Genomic DNA, 19,355 nt, shown 5'->3' with positions numbered 1-19,355 from the left:
AGGGAGAGGCGCACAGGGAACCAGAGAAGTACACAGGGAGAAGCGCACAGGGAACCAGAGAGGTACACAGGGAGAGGCGCACAGGGAACCAGAGAGGTACACAGGGAGAGGCGCACAGGGAACCAGAGAGGTACACAGGGAGAAGCGCACAGGGAACCAGAGAGGTACACAGGGAGAAGCGCACAGGGAACCAGAGAGGTACACAGCGAGAGGCGCACAGGGAACCAGAGAGGTACACAGGGAGAGGCGCACAGGGAACCAAAGAGGTACACAAGGAGAGGCGCACAGGGAACCAGAGAGGTACACAGGGAGAAGCGCACAGGGAACCAGAGAGGTACACAGGGAGAGGCGCACAGGGAACATGAGAGGTACACAGGGAGAGGCGCACAGGGAACCAGAGAGGTACACAGGGAGAGGCGCACAGGGAACAAGAGAGGTACACAGGGAGAGGCGCACAGGGAACCAGAGAGGTACACAGGGAGAGGCGTACAGGGAACCAGAGAGGTACACAGGGAGAGGCGTACAGAGAACCAGAGAGGTACACAGGGAACCAGAGAGGTACACAGGGAAAGGCGTACAGGGAACCAGAGAGGTACACAGGGAGAGGCGCACAGGGAACCAGAGAGGTACAGAGGGAGAGGCGCACAGGGAACCAGAGAGGTACACAGGGAGAGGCGCACAGGGAACCAGAGAGGTACACAGGGAGAGGCGCACAGGGAACCAGAGAGGTACACAGGGAGAGGCGCACAGGGAACCAGAGCGGTACACAGGGAGAGGCGCACAGGGAACCAGAGAGGTACACAGGGAGAGGCGCACAGGGAACCAGAGAGGTACACAGGGAGAGGCGCACAGGGAACCAGAGCGGTACACAGGGAGAGGCGCACAGGGAACCAGAGCGGTACACAGGGAGAACCGCACAGGGAACCAGAGCGGTACACAGGGAGAAGCGCACAGGGAACCAGAGAGGTACACAGGGAGAGGCGCACAGGGAACCAGAGAGGTACACAGGGAGAGGCGCACAGGGAACCAGAGAGGTACACAGGGAGAGGCGCACAGGGAACCAGAGAGGTACACAGGGAGAAGCGCACAGGGAACCAGAGAGGTACACAGGGAGAGACGCACAGGGAACCAGAGAGGTACACAGGGAGAAGCGCACAGGGAACCAGAGAGGTACACAGGGAGAGGCGCACAGGGAACCAGAGAGGTATACAGGGAAAGGCGCACAGGGAACCAGAGAGGTACACAGGGAGAGGCGCACAGGGAACCAGAGAGGTACACAGGGAGAAGCGCACAGGGAACCAGAGAGGTACACAGGGAGAGGCGCACAGGGAACCAGAGAGGTACACAGGGAGAAGCGCACAGGGAACCAGAGAGGTACACAGGGAGAAGCGCACAGGGAACCAGAGAGGTACACAGCGAGAGGCGCACAGGGAACCAGAGAGGTACACAGGGAGAGGCGCACAGGGAACCAGAGAGGTACACAGGGAGAGGCGCACAGGGAACCAGAGAGGTACACAGGGAGAGGCGCACAGGGAACCAGAGAGGTACACAGGGAGAGGCGCACAGGGAACCAGAGAGGTACACAGGGAGAGGCGTACAGAGAACCAGAGAGGTACACAGGGAGAGGCGTACAGAGAACCAGAGAGGTACACAGGGAACCAGAGAGGTACACAGGGAGAGGCGTACAGGGAACCAGAGAGGTACACAGGGAGAGGCGCACAGGGAACCAGAGAGGTACACAGGGAGAGGCGCACAGGGAACCAGAGAGGTACACAGGGAGAAGCGCACAGGGAACCAGAGAGGTACATAGGGAGAGGCGCACATGGAACCAGAGAGGTACACAGGGAGAGGCGCACAGGGAACCAGAGAGGTACACAGGGAGAGGCGCACAGGGAACCAGAGAGGTACACAGGGAGAAGCGCACAGGGAACCAGAGAGGTACACAGGGAGAGGCGCACAGGGAACCAGAGAGGTACACAGGGAGAGGCGCACAGGGAACCAGAGAGGTACACAGGGAGAAGCGCACAGGGAACCAGAGAGGTACACAGGGAGAAGCGCACAGGGAACCAGAGAGGTACACAGCGAGAGGCGCACAGGGAACCAGAGAGGTACACAGGGAGAGGCGCACAGGGAACCAAAGAGGTACACAAGGAGAGGCGCACAGGGAACCAGAGAGGTACACAGGGAGAAGCGCACAGGGAACCAGAGAGGTACACAGGGAGAGGCGCACAGGGAACATGAGAGGCGCACAGGGAACCAGAGAGGTACACAGGGAGAGGCGCACAGGGAACAAGAGAGGTACACAGGGAGAGGCGCACAGGGAACCAGAGAGGTACACAGGGAGAGGCGTACAGGGAACCAGAGAGGTACACAGGGAGAGGCGTACAGAGAACCAGAGAGGTACACAGGGAACCAGAGAGGTACACAGGGAGAGGCGTACAGGGAACCAGAGAGGTACACAGGGAGAGGCGCACAGGGAACCAGAGAGGTACAGAGGGAGAGGCGCACAGGGAACCAGAGAGGTACACAGGGAGAGGCGCACAGGGAACCAGAGCGGTACACAGGGAGAGGCGCACAGGGAACCTGAGAGGTACACAGGGAGAGGCGCACAGGGAACCAGAGAGGTACACAGGGAGAGGCGCACAGGGAACCAGAGCGGTACACAGGGAGAGGCGCACAGGGAACCAGAGCGGTACACAGGGAGAACCGCACAGGGAACCAGAGCGGTACACAGGGAGAAGCGCACAGGGAACCAGAGAGGTACACAGGGAGAGGCGCACAGGGAACCAGAGAGGTACACAGGGAGAGGCGCACAGGGAACCAGAGAGGTACACAGGGAGAGGCGCACAGGGAACCAGAGAGGTACACAGGGAGAGGCGCACAGGGAACCAGAGAGGTACACAGGGAGAAGCGCACAGGGAACCAGAGAGGTACACAGGGAGAGACGCACAGGGAACCAGAGAGGTACACAGGGAGAAGCGCACAGGGAACCAGAGAGGTACACAGGGAGAGGCGCACAGGGAACCAGAGAGGTATACAGGGAAAGGCGCACAGGGAACCAGAGAGGTACACAGGGAGAGGCGCACAGGGAACCAGAGAGGTACACAGGGAGAAGCGCACAGGGAACCAGAGAGGTACACAGGGAGAGGCGCACAGGGAACCAGAGAGGTACACAGGGAGAGGCGCACAGGGAACCAGAGAGGTACACAGGGAGAAGCGCACAGGGAACCAGAGAGGTACACAGGGAGAAGCGCACAGGGAACCAGAGAGGTACACAGCGAGAGGCGCACAGGGAACCAGAGAGGTACACAGGGAGAGGCGCACAGGGAACCAGAGAGGTACACAGGGAGAGGCGCACAGGGAACCAGAGAGGTACACAGGGAGAAGCGCACAGGGAACCAGAGAGGTACACAGGGAGAGGCGTACAGGGAACCAGAGAGGTACACAGGGAGAGGCGCACAGGGAACCAGAGAGGTACAGAGGGAGAGGCGCACAGGGAACCAGAGAGGTACACAGGGAGAGGCGTACAGGGAACCAGAGAGGTACACAGGGAGAGGCGCACAGGGAACCAGAGAGGTACAGAGGGAGAGGCGCACAGGGAACCAGAGAGGTACAGAGGGAGAGGCGCACAGGGAACCAGAGAGGTACAGAGGGAGAGGCGCACAGGGAACCAGAGAGGTACACAGGGAGAGGCGCACAGCGAACCAGAGCGGTACACAGGGAGAGGCGCACAGGGAACAAGAGAGGTACACAGGGAGAGGCGCACAGGGAACCAGAGAGGTACACAGGGAGAGGCGCACAGGGAACCAGAGAGGTACACAGGGAGAAGCGCACAGGGAACCAGAGAGGTACACAGGGAGAGGCGCACAGGGAACCAGAGAAGTACACAGGGAGAGGCGCACAGGGAACCAGAGAGGTACACAGGGAGAGGCGCACAGGGAACCAGAGAGGTACACAGGGAGAGGCGTACAGAGAACCAGAGAGGTACACAGGGAGAGGCGTACAGAGAACCAGAGAGGTACACAGGGAACCAGAGAGGTACACAGGGAGAGGCGTACAGGAAACCAGAGAGGTACACAGAGAGAGGCGCACAGGGAACCAGAGAGGTACAGAGGGAGAGGCGCACAGGGAACCAGAGAGGTACACAGGGAGAGGCGTACAGGGAACCAGAGAGGTACACAGGGAGAGGCGCACAGGGAACCAGAGAGGTACAGAGGGAGAGGCGCACAGGGAACCAGAGAGGTACACAGGGAGAAGCGCACAGGGAACCAGAGAGGTACACAGGGAGAGGCGCACAGGGAACCAGAGAGGTACACAGGGAGAGGCGCACAGGGAACCAGAGAGGTACACAGGGAGAAGCGCACAGGGAACCAGAGAGGTACACAGGGAGAAGCGCACAGGGAACCAGAGAGGTACACAGCGAGAGGCGCACAGGGAACCAGAGAGGTACACAGGGAGAGGCGCACAGGGAACCAAAGAGGTACACAAGGAGAGGCGCACAGGGAACCAGAGAGGTACACAGGGAGAAGCGCACAGGGAACCAGAGAGGTACACAGGGAGAGGCGCACAGGGAACATGAGAGGTACACAGGGAGAGGCGCACAGGGAACCAGAGAGGTACACAGGGAGAGGCGCACAGGGAACAAGAGAGGTACACAGGGAGAGGCGCACAGGGAACCAGAGAGGTACACAGGGAGAGGCGTACAGGGAACCAGAGAGGTACACAGGGAACCAGAGAGGTACACAGGGAGAGGCGTACAGGGAACCAGAGAGGTACACAGGGAGAGGCGCACAGGGAACCAGAGAGGTACAGAGGGAGAGGCGCACAGGGAACCAGAGAGGTACACAGGGAGAGGCGCACAGGGAACCAGAGAGGTACACAGGGAGAGGCGCACAGGGAACCAGAGAGGTACACAGGGAGAGGCGCACAGGGAACCAGAGCGGTACACAGGGAGAGGCGCACAGGGAACCAGAGAGGTACACAGGGAGAGGCGCACAGGGAACCAGAGAGGTACACAGGGAGAGGCGCACAGGGAACCAGAGCGGTACACAGGGAGAGGCGCACAGGGAACCAGAGCGGTACACAGGGAGAACCGCACAGGGAACCAGAGCGGTACACAGGGAGAAGCGCACAGGGAACCAGAGAGGTACACAGGGAGAGGCGCACAGGGAACCAGAGTGGTACACAGGGAGAGGCGCACAGGGAACCAGAGAGGTACACAGGGAGAGGCGCACAGGGAACCAGAGAGGTACACAGGGAGAAGCGCACAGGGAACCAGAGAGGTACACAGGGAGAGACGCACAGGGAACCAGAGAGGTACACAGGGAGAAGCGCACAGGGAACCAGAGAGGTACACAGGGAGAAGCGCACAGGGAACCAGAGAGGTACACAGGGAGAGGCGCACAGGGAACCAGAGAGGTATACAGGGAAAGGCGCACAGGGAACCAGAGAGGTACACAGGGAGAGGCGCACAGGGAACCAGAGAGGTACACAGGGAGAAGCGCACAGGGAACCAGAGAGGTACACAGGGAGAGGCGCACAGGGAACCAGAGAGGTACACAGGGAGAGGCGCACAGGGAACCAGAGATGTACACAGGGAGAAGCGCACAGGGAACCAGAGAGGTACACAGGGAGAAGCGCACAGGGAACCAGAGAGGTACACAGCGAGAGGCGCACAGGGAACCAGAGAGGTACACAGGGAGAGGCGCACAGGGAACCAGAGAGGTACACAGGGAGAGGCGCACAGGGAACAAGAGAGGTACACAGGGAGAAGCGCACAGGGAACCAGAGAGGTACACAGGGAGAAGCGCACAGGGAACCAGAGAGGTACACAGGGAGAGGCGCACAGGGAACCAGAGAAGTACACAGGGAGAGGCGCACAGGGAACCAGAGAGGTACACAGGGAGAGGCGTACAGGAAACCAGAGAGGTACACAGAGAGAGGCGCACAGGGAACCAGAGAGGTACAGAGGGAGAGGCGCACAGGGAACCAGAGAGGTACACAGGGAGAGGCGTACAGGGAACCAGAGAGGTACACAGGGAGAGGCGCACAGGGAACCAGAGAGGTACAGAGGGAGAGGCGCACAGGGAACCAGAGAGGTACACAGGGAGAAGCGCACAGGGAACCAGAGAGGTACACAGGGAGAGGCGCACAGGGAACCAGAGAGGTACACAGGGAGAGGCGCACAGGGAACCAGAGAGGTACACAGGGAGAAGCGCACAGGGAACCAGAGAGGTACACAGGGAGAAGCGCACAGGGAACCAGAGAGGTACACAGCGAGAGGCGCACAGGGAACCAGAGAGGTACACAGGGAGAGGCGCACAGGGAACCAAAGAGGTACACAAGGAGAGGCGCACAGGGAACCAGAGAGGTACACAGGGAGAAGCGCACAGGGAACCAGAGAGGTACACAGGGAGAGGCGCACAGGGAACATGAGAGGTACACAGGGAGAGGCGCACAGGGAACCAGAGAGGTACACAGGGAGAGGCGCACAGGGAACAAGAGAGGTACACAGGGAGAGGCGCACAGGGAACCAGAGAGGTACACAGGGAGAGGCGTACAGGGAACCAGAGAGGTACACAGGGAACCAGAGAGGTACACAGGGAGAGGCGTACAGGGAACCAGAGAGGTACACAGGGAGAGGCGCACAGGGAACCAGAGAGGTACAGAGGGAGAGGCGCACAGGGAACCAGAGAGGTACACAGGGAGAGGCGCACAGGGAACCAGAGAGGTACACAGGGAGAGGCGCACAGGGAACCAGAGAGGTACACAGGGAGAGGCGCACAGGGAACCAGAGCGGTACACAGGGAGAGGCGCACAGGGAACCAGAGAGGTACACAGGGAGAGGCGCACAGGGAACCAGAGAGGTACACAGGGAGAGGCGCACAGGGAACCAGAGCGGTACACAGGGAGAGGCGCACAGGGAACCAGAGCGGTACACAGGGAGAACCGCACAGGGAACCAGAGCGGTACACAGGGAGAAGCGCACAGGGAACCAGAGAGGTACACAGGGAGAGGCGCACAGGGAACCAGAGTGGTACACAGGGAGAGGCGCACAGGGAACCAGAGAGGTACACAGGGAGAGGCGCACAGGGAACCAGAGAGGTACACAGGGAGAAGCGCACAGGGAACCAGAGAGGTACACAGGGAGAGACGCACAGGGAACCAGAGAGGTACACAGGGAGAAGCGCACAGGGAACCAGAGAGGTACACAGGGAGAAGCGCACAGGGAACCAGAGAGGTACACAGGGAGAGGCGCACAGGGAACCAGAGAGGTATACAGGGAAAGGCGCACAGGGAACCAGAGAGGTACACAGGGAGAGGCGCACAGGGAACCAGAGAGGTACACAGGGAGAAGCGCACAGGGAACCAGAGAGGTACACAGGGAGAGGCGCACAGGGAACCAGAGATGTACACAGGGAGAAGCGCACAGGGAACCAGAGAGGTACACAGGGAGAAGCGCACAGGGAACCAGAGAGGTACACAGCGAGAGGCGCACAGGGAACCAGAGAGGTACACAGGGAGAGGCGCACAGGGAACCAGAGAGGTACACAGGGAGAGGCGCACAGGGAACAAGAGAGGTACACAGGGAGAAGCGCACAGGGAACCAGAGAGGTACACAGGGAGAAGCGCACAGGGAACCAGAGAGGTACACAGGGAGAGGCGCACAGGGAACCAGAGAAGTACACAGGGAGAGGCGCACAGGGAACCAGAGAGGTACACAGGGAGAGGCGTACAGAGAACCAGAGAGGTACACAGGGAGAGGCGTACAGAGAACCAGAGAGGTACACAGGGAACCAGAGAGGTACACAGGGAGAGGCGTACAGGGAACCAGAGAGGTACACAGGGAGAGGCGCACAGGGAACCAGAGAGGTACAGAGGGAGAGGCGCACAGGGAACCAGAGAGGTACACAGGGAGAGGCGTACAGGGAACCAGAGAGGTACACAGGGAGAGGCGCACAGGGAACCAGAGAGGTACAGAGGGAGAGGCGCACAGGGAACCAGAGAGGTACACAGGGAGAGGCGCACAGGGAACCAGAGCGGTACACAGGGAGAGGCGCACAGGGAACCTGAGAGGTACACAGGGAGAGGCGCATAGGGAACCAGAGAGGTACACAGGGAGAGGCGCACAGGGAACCAGAGAGGTACACAGGGAGAGGCGCACAGGGAACCAGAGAGGTACACAGGGAGAGGCGCACAGGGAACCAGAGAGGTACAGAGGGAGAGGCGCACACAGGGAGAGGCGCACAGAGAACCAGAGAGGTACACAGGGAGAGGCGCACAGGGAACCAGAGAGGTACACAGGGAGAGGCGCACAGGGAACCAGAGAGGTACACAGGGAGAAGCGCACAGGGAACCAGAGAGGTACACAGGGAGAGGCGCACAGGGAACCAGAGAAGTACACAGGGAGAGGCGCACAGGGAACCAGAGAGGTACACAGGGAGAGGCGCACAGGGAACCAGAGAGGTACACAGGGAGAGGCGTACAGAGAACCAGAGAGGTACACAGGGAGAGGCGTACAGAGAACCAGAGAGGTACACAGGGAACCAGAGAGGTACACAGGGAGAGGCGTACAGGGAACCAGAGAGGTACACAGGAAGAGGCGTACAGGGAACCAGAGAGGTACACAGGGAGAGGCGCACAGGGAACCAGAGAGGTACAGAGGGAGAGGCGCACAGGGAACCAGAGAGGTACACAGGGAGAGGCGCACAGGGAACCAGAGCGGTACACAGGGAGAGGCGCACAGGGAACCAGAGAGGTACACAGGGAGAGGCGCACAGGGAACCAGAGAGGTACACAGGGAGAGGCGCACAGGGAACCAGAGAGGTACACAGGGAGAGGCGCACAGGGAACCAGAAAGGTACAGAAGGAGAGGCGCACACAGGGAGAGGCGCACAGAGAACCAGAGAGGTACACAGGGAGAGGCGCACAGGGAACCAGAGAGGTACACAGGGAGAGGCGCACAGGGAACCAGAGAGGTACACAGGGAGAAGCGCACAGGGAACCAGAGAGGTACACAGGGAGAGGCGCACAGGGAACCAGAGAAGTACACAGGGAGAGGCGCACAGGGAACCAGAGAGGTACACAGGGAGAGGCGCACAGGGAACCAGAGAGGTACACAGGGAGAGGCGTACAGAGAACCAGAGAGGTACACAGGGAGAGGCGTACAGAGAACCAGAGAGGTACACAGGGAACCAGAGAGGTACACAGGGAGAGGCGTACAGGGAACCAGAGAGGTACAGAGGGAGAGGCGCACAGGGAACCAGAGAGGTACAGAGGGAGAGGCGCACAGGGAACCAGAGAGGTACAGGGAGAGGCGTACAGGGAACCAGAGAGGTACACAGGGAGAGGCGCACAGGGAACCAGAGAGGTACAGAGGCAGAGGCGCACAGGGAACCAGAGAGGTACAGAGGGAGAGGCGCACAGGGAACCAGAGAGGTACAGAGGGAGAGGCGCACAGGGAACCAGAGAGGTACACAGGGAGAGGCGCACAGGGAACCAGAGCGGTACACAGGGAGAGGCGCACAGGGAACCAGAGAGGTACACAGGGAGAGGCGCACAGGGAACCAGAGAGGTACACAGGGAGAGGCGCACAGGGAACCAGAGAGGTACACAGGGAGAGGCGCACAGGGAACCAGAGAGGTACACAGGGAGAGGCGCACAGGGAACCAGACAGGTACACAGGGAGGGCGCACAGGGAACCAGAGAGGTACAGAGGGAGAGGCGCACACAGGGAGAGGCGCACAGAGAACCAGAGAGGTACAGAGGGAGAGGCGCACAGGGAACCAGAGAGGTACACAGGGAACGAGAGAGGTACAGAGGGAGAGGCGCACAGGGAACCAGAGAGGTACAGAGGGAGAGGCGCACAGAGAACCAGAGAGGTACAGAGGGAGAGGCGCACAGGGAACGAGAGAGGTACACAGGGAGAGGCGCACAGGGAACCAGAGAGGTACACAGGGAGAGGCGCACAGGGAACCAGAGAGGTACACAGGGAGAGGCGCACAGAGAACCAGAGAGGTACACAGGGAGAGGCGCACAGGGTACCAGAGAGGAACACAGGGAGAGGCGCACAGGGAACCAGAGCGGAACACAGGGAGAGGCGCACAGAGAACCAGAGCGGTACACAGGGAGAGGCGCACACAGGGAACCAGAGCGGTACACAGGGAGAGGCGCACAGGGAACAAGAGAGGTACACAGGGAGAGGCGCACAGGGAACCAGAGAGGAACACAGGGAGAGGCGCACAGGGAACCAGAGCGGAACACAGGGAGAGGCGCACAGAGAACCAGAGCGGTACACAGGGAGAGGCGCACACAGGGAACCAGAGCGGTACACAGGGAGAGGCGCACAGGGAACAAGAGAGGTACACAGGAAGAGGCGCACAGGGAACCAGAGAGGTACACAGGGAGAGGCGCACAGGGAACCAGAGAGGTACAGGGAGAGGCGCACAGGGAACCAGAGCGGTACACAGGGAGAGGCGCACAGAGAACCAGAGAGGTACACAGGGAGAGGCGCACAGAGAACAAGAGCGGAACACAGGGAGAAGCGCAAAGAGAACCAGATAGGTACACAGGGAGAGGCGCACAGAGAACCAGAGAGGTACACAGGGAGAGGCGCACAGAGAACCAGAGAGGTACACAGGGAGAGGCGCACAGGGAACAAGAGAGGTACACAGGGAGAGGCGCACAGGGAACCAGAGAGGTACACAGGGAGAAGCGCACAGAGAACCAGAGAGGTACACAGGGAGAGGTGCACAGAGAACCAGAGAGGTACACAGGGAGGGGCGCACAGGGAACCAGAGAGGTACACAGGGAGAGGTACACAGGGAGAGGCGCACAGGGAACCAGAGAGGTACACAGGGAGAAGCGCACAGAGAACCAGATAGGTACACAGGGAGAGGCGCACAGAGAACCAGAGAGGTACACAGGGAGAGGCGCACAGAGAACCAGAGAGGTACACAGGGAGAGGCGCACAGGGAACCAGAGAGGTACACAGGGAGAGGCGCACAGGGAACCAGAGAGGTACACAGGGAGAGGCGCACAGAGAACCAGAGAGGTACAGAGGGAGAGGCGCACGGGGAACCAGAGAGGTACACAGGGAGAGGCGCACAGGGAACATGAGAGTTACACAGGGAGAGGCGCACAGAGAACCAGAGAGGTACACAGGAAGAGGCGCACAGGGAACCAGAGAGGTACACAGGAAGAGGCGCACAGGGAACAAGAGAGGTACACAGGGAGAGGCGCACAGAGTACCAGAGAGGTACACAGGGAGAGGCGCACAGAGAACAAGAGAGGTACACAGGGAGAGGCGCACAGGTAACCAGAGAGGTACACAGGAGAGGCGCACAGGGAACCAGAGTGGTACATAGGGAGAGGCGCACAGGGAACCAGAGTGGTACATAGGGAGAGGCGCACAGGGAACCAGAGAGGTACACAGGGAACCAGAGAGGTACATAGGGAGACGCGCACAGAGAACCAGAGAGGTACACAGGGAGAGGCGCACAGAGAACCAGAGCGGTACACAGGGAGAAGCGCACAGAGAACCAGAGAGGTACACAGGGAGAGGCGCACAGAGAACCAGAGAGGTACACAGGGAGAGGCGCACAGGGAACCAGAGGGGTACACAGGGAGAGGCGCACAGAGAACCAGGGTGTTACAGAGGGAGAGGCGCACAGGGAACCAGAGAGGTACAGAGGGAGAGGCGCACAGGGAACCAGAGGGGTACACAGGGAGAGGCGCACAGGGAACCAGAGAGGTACACAGGGAGAGGCGCACAGAGAACCAGAGAGGTACACAGGGAGAGGCGCACAGGGAACCAGAGAGGTACACAGGGAGAGGCGCACAGAGAACCAGAGAGGTACACAGGGAGAGGCGCACAGGGAACCAGAGAGGTACACAGGGAGAGGCGCACAGGGAACCAGAGAGGTACACAGGGAGAGGCGCACAGGGAACCAGAGAGGTACACAGGGAGAGGCGCACAGAGAAAAAGAGAGGTACACAGGGAGAGGCGCACAGAGAACCAGAGAGGTACACAGCGAGAGGCGCACAGGGAACCAGAGCGGTACAGAGGGAGAGGCACACAGAGAACTAGAGAGGTACACAGGGAGAGGCGCACAGGGAACCAGAGAGGTACACAGGGAGAGGCGCACAGGGAACCAGAGAGGTACACAGGGAGAGGCGCACAGAGAACTAGAGAGGTACACAGGGAGAGGCGCACAGGGAACCAGAGAGGTACACAGGGAGGGGCGCACAGGGAACCAGAGAGGTACACAGGGAGGGGCGCACAGGGAACCCGAGAGGTACACAGGGAGGGGCGCACAGGGAACCAGAGAGGTACACAGGGAGGGGCGCACAGGGAACCAGAGAGGTACACAGGGAGAGGCGCACAGGGAACCAGAGAGGTACACAGGGAGAGGCGCACAGGGAACCAGAGAGGTACACAGGGAGAGGCGCACAGGGAACCAGAGAGGTACACAGAGAGAGGCGCACAGAGAACCAGAGAGGTACACAGGGAGAGGCGCACAGGGAACCAGAGGTACACAGGGAGAGGCGCACAGGGAACCAGAGAGGTACACAGGGAGAGGCGCACAGGGAACCAGAGAGGTACACAGGGAGAGGCGCACAGGGAACCAGAGAGGTACACAGGGAGAGGCGCACAGGGAACCAGAGCGGTACACAGGGAGAGGCGCACAGGGAACCAGAGAGGTACACAGGGAGAGGCGCACAGGGAACCAGAGAGGTACACAGGGAGAGACGCACAGGGAACCAGAGAGGTACACAGGGAGAGGTGCACAGCGAACCAGAGAGGTACACAGGGAGAGGCGCACAGGGAACCAGAGAGGTACACAGGGAGAGGTACACAGGGAGAGGCGCACAGAGAACCAGAGAGGTACACAGGGAGAGGCGCACAGGAAACCAGAGGTACACAGGGAGAGGCGCACAGAGAACCCGAGCGGTACACAGGGAGAGGCGCACAGAGAACCATAGCGGTACACAGGGAGAGGCGCACAGAGAACTAGAGAGGTACACAGAGAGAGGCGCACACAGGGAACCAGAGAGGTACACAGGGAGAGCCGCACAGAGAACCAGAGAGGTACACAGGGAGAGGCGCACAGAGAACTAGAGAGGAACACAGGGAGACGCGCACAGGGAACCAGAGAGGTATACAGGGAGACACGCACAGAGAACTAGAGAGGTACACAGGGACAGGCGCACAGGGAACCAGAGAGGTACACAGGGAGAGGCGCACAGGGAACCAGAGAGGTACAGAGGGAGAGACGCACAGGGAACCAGAGAGGTACACAGGGAGAGGCGCACAGGGAACCAGAGAGATACACAGGGAGAGGCGCACAGGGAACCAGAGCGGTACACAGGGAGAGGCGCACGGGGAACCAGAGAGGTACACAGGGAGAGGCGCACAGAGAACCAGAGAGGTACACAGGGAGAGGCGCACAGAGAACCAGAGAGGTATACAGGGAGAGGCGCACAGGGAACCAGAGAGATACACAGGGACAGGCGCACAGGGAACCAGAGAGGTACACAGGGAGAGGCGCACAGGGAACCAGAGAGGTACAGAGGGAGAGACGCACAGGGAACCAGAGAGGTACACAGGGAGAGGCGCACAGGGAACCAGAGAGATACACAGGGAGAGGCGCACAGGGAACCAGAGCGGTACACAGGGAGAGGCGCACGGGGAACCAGAGAGGTACACAGGGAGAGGCGCACAGAGAACCAGAGAGGTACACAGGGAGAGGCGCACAGAGAACCAGAGAGGTACACAGGGAGAGGCGCACAGCGAACCAGAGAGGTACACAGGGAGAGGCGCACAGAGAACCAGAGAGGTACACAGGGAGAGGCGTACAGGGAACCCGAGCGGTACACAGGGAGAGGCGCACAGAGAACCCGAGCGATACACAGGGAGACGCGCACAGGAAGAGGCGCAAAGGAACCAGAGAGGATACAGAGGAGGGCAAAACTGAGGCCCCTATTCAATTTCATTAAGGTGTCTTCCCAATGCCGGAGGAGAGATCATCTCCATGCAAATGAATGGGGATACATTCTTCTCCAGCTCAGGGAAGATTGTATACTTCATAAGGGAAAGTGAGAAATTGAGACACAAAGGCAGGGGGAGAGGAAGAATACACAGACAAGAAGTGGTGTAGGATACAACGCAGGAAGGACCATGAAGTGACTCACCTCCAAACCGGACACTGCCCCAGTTCCAGCCTTTTACGCACAGATCTTTTTCCACTAGATCCACATGGAAATTAGACTTAAAGTACTCAGACAGCTTGTCATACTCCTGCAGAGACAGATTCACACACAGCGAGCGAGCGTCACAGGGGGTGGGGCAATCAGCATGTCACACCCCATCCCCATGCCCCTTAACGCTGGCTCCACAGTAACTGATCATTTTGTCCGCCAATCTTACCGTCTCCCTGAATCCATCGTACTTGTACACGTGGCCTGTACGTGTCAGCAGTTTGATACCGTATCCAAGGGCCACGCGACGCCAGATTCCCTCGGAGAGGTCAGCGGACGCAATGTTCTCCACCTTCCCTGTCTTGCTGTTCTTATACATGAGGCCAGTACGGGACACACGCAATCGTCCATCAATCTGTGATACATTATACATGTCATGACGTAGCTTTATATATTTAAAAATCACAACCACAAGTCAATCTGAGACAGACCATATATTGAGACGTACAGACAAACAGACGCACACACCAGGCGGCGTCCACGTGCGCGGTGTCACGGTAGACCAAACTTATTAACCTCTTAATTACCGGGATCATTGATTGAGAAAAGCAGAGAGATAAAATAAATTGCATTTATTCACAAAGAACGTACCCAACTATGTTACACAAATTACAGGAAAAAGACACACTTACTTTGGAAACTGGGATAACAAAACTTATCTTTCTTAGTTGAAAACACACAGCAAAATAATCCTGGCCACTTCTCATTCCCGTAGCCTCTGGCTGTTGGATTCTGGTCACTTATCCTCTGAGAAATTTAGACAATTTACTCAGAGCTGCAACTTCTCCAATGGGACTGACTCTCAGGTGAATCACACAAGATGGAACTGATGAATTTCTTTACATGATAGAACTCTCAGATGGAACAGTCTGACTGACTGCACCAACTTTTAAAAACGCCAAATGTCCTATTTCCATAATGTACAGCCAATCTCTGGCGTGGGAACCAATTTCTCCACCTATCGTCAGGTTCTTCCAGTCCTGCAACAACTGGCACAAAGCCTCAGTATCGCAACTGAGTATGTGCAACACAAATTTAATCTTCCTCCCCCTGTCGAAAAATAAGGCAGTGCACTGCCCAAAGTAACAGAAGGAGGCTCACGGTTTTTAGCAACAAAAAATAGATTTATTACATAAAAAGTGGACGAAAGGGTCCCCCCTAGGCCTCAGCATTTAGCCTTTCCTGCTAACACAACAGATCGCACCTCTGGGACAAATGTCTCATCTATTAGCCATAAGCCCCCGCTGGGTCTTTGCAGGACTAAAGTTTACACATATTAATCTTGGGGAATGGTTAAAACCCATGCTCTTTCCCCCCCCGATTCAAAAACATTGTTATCATAATGCATTCATTTACCACATGATATGATTTCCGACCTGAACCCCTATCCTGGATTCAGAGTACCTGGGCATTACTTGGGCTTCCTCCCTTATACTAGGGAACCCTGTGCCTCATTTTACTTTTTCCTGGATTATGCTGAAGCAGGATGTCCTAGTGGTGAGTCGCAAGAACGTTTTCAGGATGGGGTCTGCCCGGAGAGCTGGGCTTCTATGTATCCGAGAATCTCTCTTGATTCCCAGATACATTTCTGGAGTAACTTATAACATGGGAACCCCGATACATAGCCACAATCTGTAAAGACTTTCTCCGGCCAACCCACCCTGAGACTTACCTCCTGAACATCTCCCGGTCCCAGCACCTCTGGAAAAGGTCAAACACAAAAATGGCAGTTTTCTCATATTTTGCACACAGTCACAGTAATGCATACACAATGCCCGGGCCCTGGAGCTGACACTCTAGGACCCCAAAACACGGGTCAGGGGTAACAAAGTGGGCCTGACCTTTATTATAAGCCTGGTTAACCCTTTCCCCGCCACACGCGACACTTACGTAGTCTTTCGAGCACAGAGGGTCACATGACACACCCACCCGTATATGTGTGCGTGTGTGTAATGTGACCCTCCTCTGCGCTCGAAAGACTACGTAAGTGCCGTACACGTGGACGCAGCCTGATGAAGCAGGGAAAGCTGCAGATGGCGGTAAGTCCTCGCACAGCGAAATTTTATAACGTGATCCCGGTTATAACGCGGTCTCATTCTGTGGACCCCAAGGACCGCGTTATAACGGGGTTCAGCTATACAAAGTTACATAAGTGAGCAGTGTTATACATCATATACAAGACATTGCATGCACAGTTAGAGATAGAGATATATATATATATATATATATATATATATATATATATAAACCATAATACTGAGTTAAGTTATGGTGAGTAAAAAAAAGTGACAAAAACCCTCCACAGGAAAGCAAATATGCAAATATAACTGTATGCTCATCTGCATGTCTTAGGCAGGTCTGCAACCCCGCCTTTCCCCATTATCACCCCGCATACAGCACTTCCACTGCAGCAAGGGATTCTGGGAAATGACATGCAAATGAGCACACAGTGTCACTGTGTGCTCATTTGCATGTCATTTCCCAGAATCCCTTGCTGCAGTGGAATGCCTAAGACATGCAGATGAGCATACAGTTATATTTGCATATATATATATATATATACACAGTGGTTGACAAATCACCAAAAAATCTACTCGCCACACAAAAAAATCTACTCGCCACCTAGTACCAAACGTGTGCTGCTTGGGGCAATATTTACTCGCCCGGGGGTTAAATCCACTCGCCCAGGGCGAGCAAATGTATAGGTTTGTCGAACACTGTGTGTGTATATATATATATTATATATATATATATATTATATATATATATATTCTCCTTCACATTCTCCATACTCTTGGCATTCGGAACAAAGCTCTATCCTGGATCTCATCCTACCTCTCCCATCGTACTTTCAGTGTCTCTTCTGCTAACACCTCCTCCTCCTCTATTGATCTCTCTGTGGGGGTACCCCAGGGCTCTGTCCTGGGACCTCTTCTCTTTTCTCTGTATACACTCTCTCTAGGTGACCTAATAACATCTTTTGGGTTTAATTATCACCTCTATGCTGACGACACACAAATATACTTTTCAACACCCGACCTTACACCTGCTGTACAAACCAAAGTTTCTGAATGTCTCTCTGCTACAGTATATCTTCCTGGATGGCCCTCCGCCGCCTTAAACTCAACATGGCTAAAACAGAGCTCCTTATACTTCCTCCCAAACCTGGCCCCACTACCTCCTCCCACATTACTGTTGGAAGTACCATCATTCACCCAGTAGCCCAAGCACGCTGCCTAGGGGTCACACTCGACTCCTCTCTCACATTCAAAACATTTCTAAAACCTGTCGCTTTTCCCTCCGCAATATCACAAAGATTCGCCCTTTCCACTGTTGCTCGACTGCTAAAACTCTGACTCAGGCCCTCATTCTCTCCCGTCTTGATTACTGTAACCTCCTGCTGTCCGGCCTTCCTGCCTCTCACCTGTCTCCCCTACAATCTATCCTAAACGTTGCTGCCGGAATCACTCTACTCTTTCCTACATCTGTCTCAGCATCTCCCCTCCTAAAATCCCTCTCCTGGCTTCCGATCAAATCCCGTAATACACACTTAATTCTTCTCCTCACTTTTAAAGCTTTACATTCTTCTGCCCCTCCTTACATCTCAGCCCTAATTTCTCGTTATGCACCATCCAGACTCTTGCGTTCTGCTCAAGGATGTCTTCTTTCTACCCCCTTTGTATCTAAAGCCCTCTCCCGCATTAAACCTCTCTCACTGACTGCCCCGCACCTCTGGAATGCCCTTCCCCTCAGTACCCGACTAGCACCCTCTCTATCCACCTTTAAGACCCACCTTAAGACACACTTGCTTAAAGAAGCATATGAATAGCACTGTGGATATTCTGAACACATGATACATAAAGCTTGGCCCCCTGCAGACGCACTTACCAGAACTCCCTCCTACTGTCTCTGTACGTTCTCCCTACCTACCAATTAGATTGTAAGCTCCTCGGGGCAGGGACTCCTCTTCCTTAATGTTATGTTCATGTCTGAAGCACTTATTCCCATGCTCTGTTATTTATATTATCTGCTATTTATTTGATTACCACATGTATTACTACTGTGAAGCGCTATGTACACTAATGGCGCTATATAAATAAAGACATACAATACAATATATATATACACACACACACACACATATATATATATATACATACATACACACACACACACATATATACACACACACACACACACACACACATACATATACACACACACACACACACACACATATATACTGAGATATATAGAGATATACAGATATACCGGTATGATTTTTAGCCCACCTGATTTACTTTATTTAGTGATTTCTTGACCTTATTACACATTACTAATATTACTGCCATCACTAATATCCGTCACTGCCTCCATTTCAGAGCACTTTTATGTAATATACATAGACGTTGTGACGTCATCTCTCACCATAGACCCTTTCACCTCCTGGTAAATGTCGTTAAACTCCAGAGTCTCGGCCATGACGTCAGTCACGTGTTCCGTGCTCCGGTTCCCTCTCGGTGTCCCCCTCTCTTCCCGCGCCGGAAATCACACTATTGCATCGGGCAGGCGCGCAACCTCGAACGTCACTTCCGCCAGTGCTTCGGTCTGCCTTGCGGTTTTATGACATCACTTCCGCCAGTACTTTGGTCTGGCGCGTGGCTTTAAAACGTCACTTCTGCCACTACTTCGGCAGGATCATGGCTTTTTAACTGCACTTCATTTGGTAGCCCCACTCACTCTCCCCCCCACTCTCCCTCCCCCCACTCTCCCTCCCCACACTCTCCCTCCCCCACTCTCCCTCCCCCCCACTCTCTCCCCCCCCCACACTCTCTCCCCCCCCCACACTCTCTCCCCCCCCACACTCTCTCCCCCCCCCACTCTCTCCCCCCCCCCACTCTCTCCCCCCCCACTCTCCCCCCCCACACTCTCTCCCCACACTCTCTCCCCACACTCTCCCCCCCCCCACTCTCTCCCCCCACACTCTCCCCCCCACTCTCCCTCCCCCACACTCCCCCCCCCCACTCTCCCCCCCCCCACTCTCCCTCCCCACACTCTCCCCCCCCACTCTCTCCCCCCCCCCCCACTCTCTCCCC

The 19,355-nt window shown here is 56.5% G+C and overlaps 1 protein-coding gene across 1 annotated transcript in view; it reads right to left on the bottom strand.

Annotated features, from left to right (window-relative positions):
- SSRP1 (structure specific recognition protein 1) overlaps positions 1-18,850 on the bottom strand; it is a 68,133-nt gene extending 49,283 nt beyond the window's left edge. Inside the window, exons 1-3 of the mRNA XM_075584210.1 lie at positions 18,688-18,850; positions 14,429-14,614; positions 14,194-14,299 (exon numbers count right to left, since the gene is read on the bottom strand). Coding sequence (XP_075440325.1) covers positions 14,194-14,299; positions 14,429-14,614; positions 18,688-18,741 — 346 coding nt within the window. The 5' untranslated portion in view covers positions 18,742-18,850. The remainder of the gene's footprint in view (positions 1-14,193; positions 14,300-14,428; positions 14,615-18,687) is intronic.
- Positions 18,851-19,355: the final 505 nt, after the last annotated feature.

Source organism: Ascaphus truei, unplaced genomic scaffold (genome assembly GCF_040206685.1).
Source record: "Ascaphus truei isolate aAscTru1 unplaced genomic scaffold, aAscTru1.hap1 HAP1_SCAFFOLD_484, whole genome shotgun sequence".
NCBI classification, from domain to species: domain Eukaryota; kingdom Metazoa; phylum Chordata; class Amphibia; order Anura; family Ascaphidae; genus Ascaphus; species Ascaphus truei.
The sequence above is the reverse complement of the archived record's forward strand: the minus strand, read 5'-3'. Positions and strand labels throughout refer to the sequence as shown.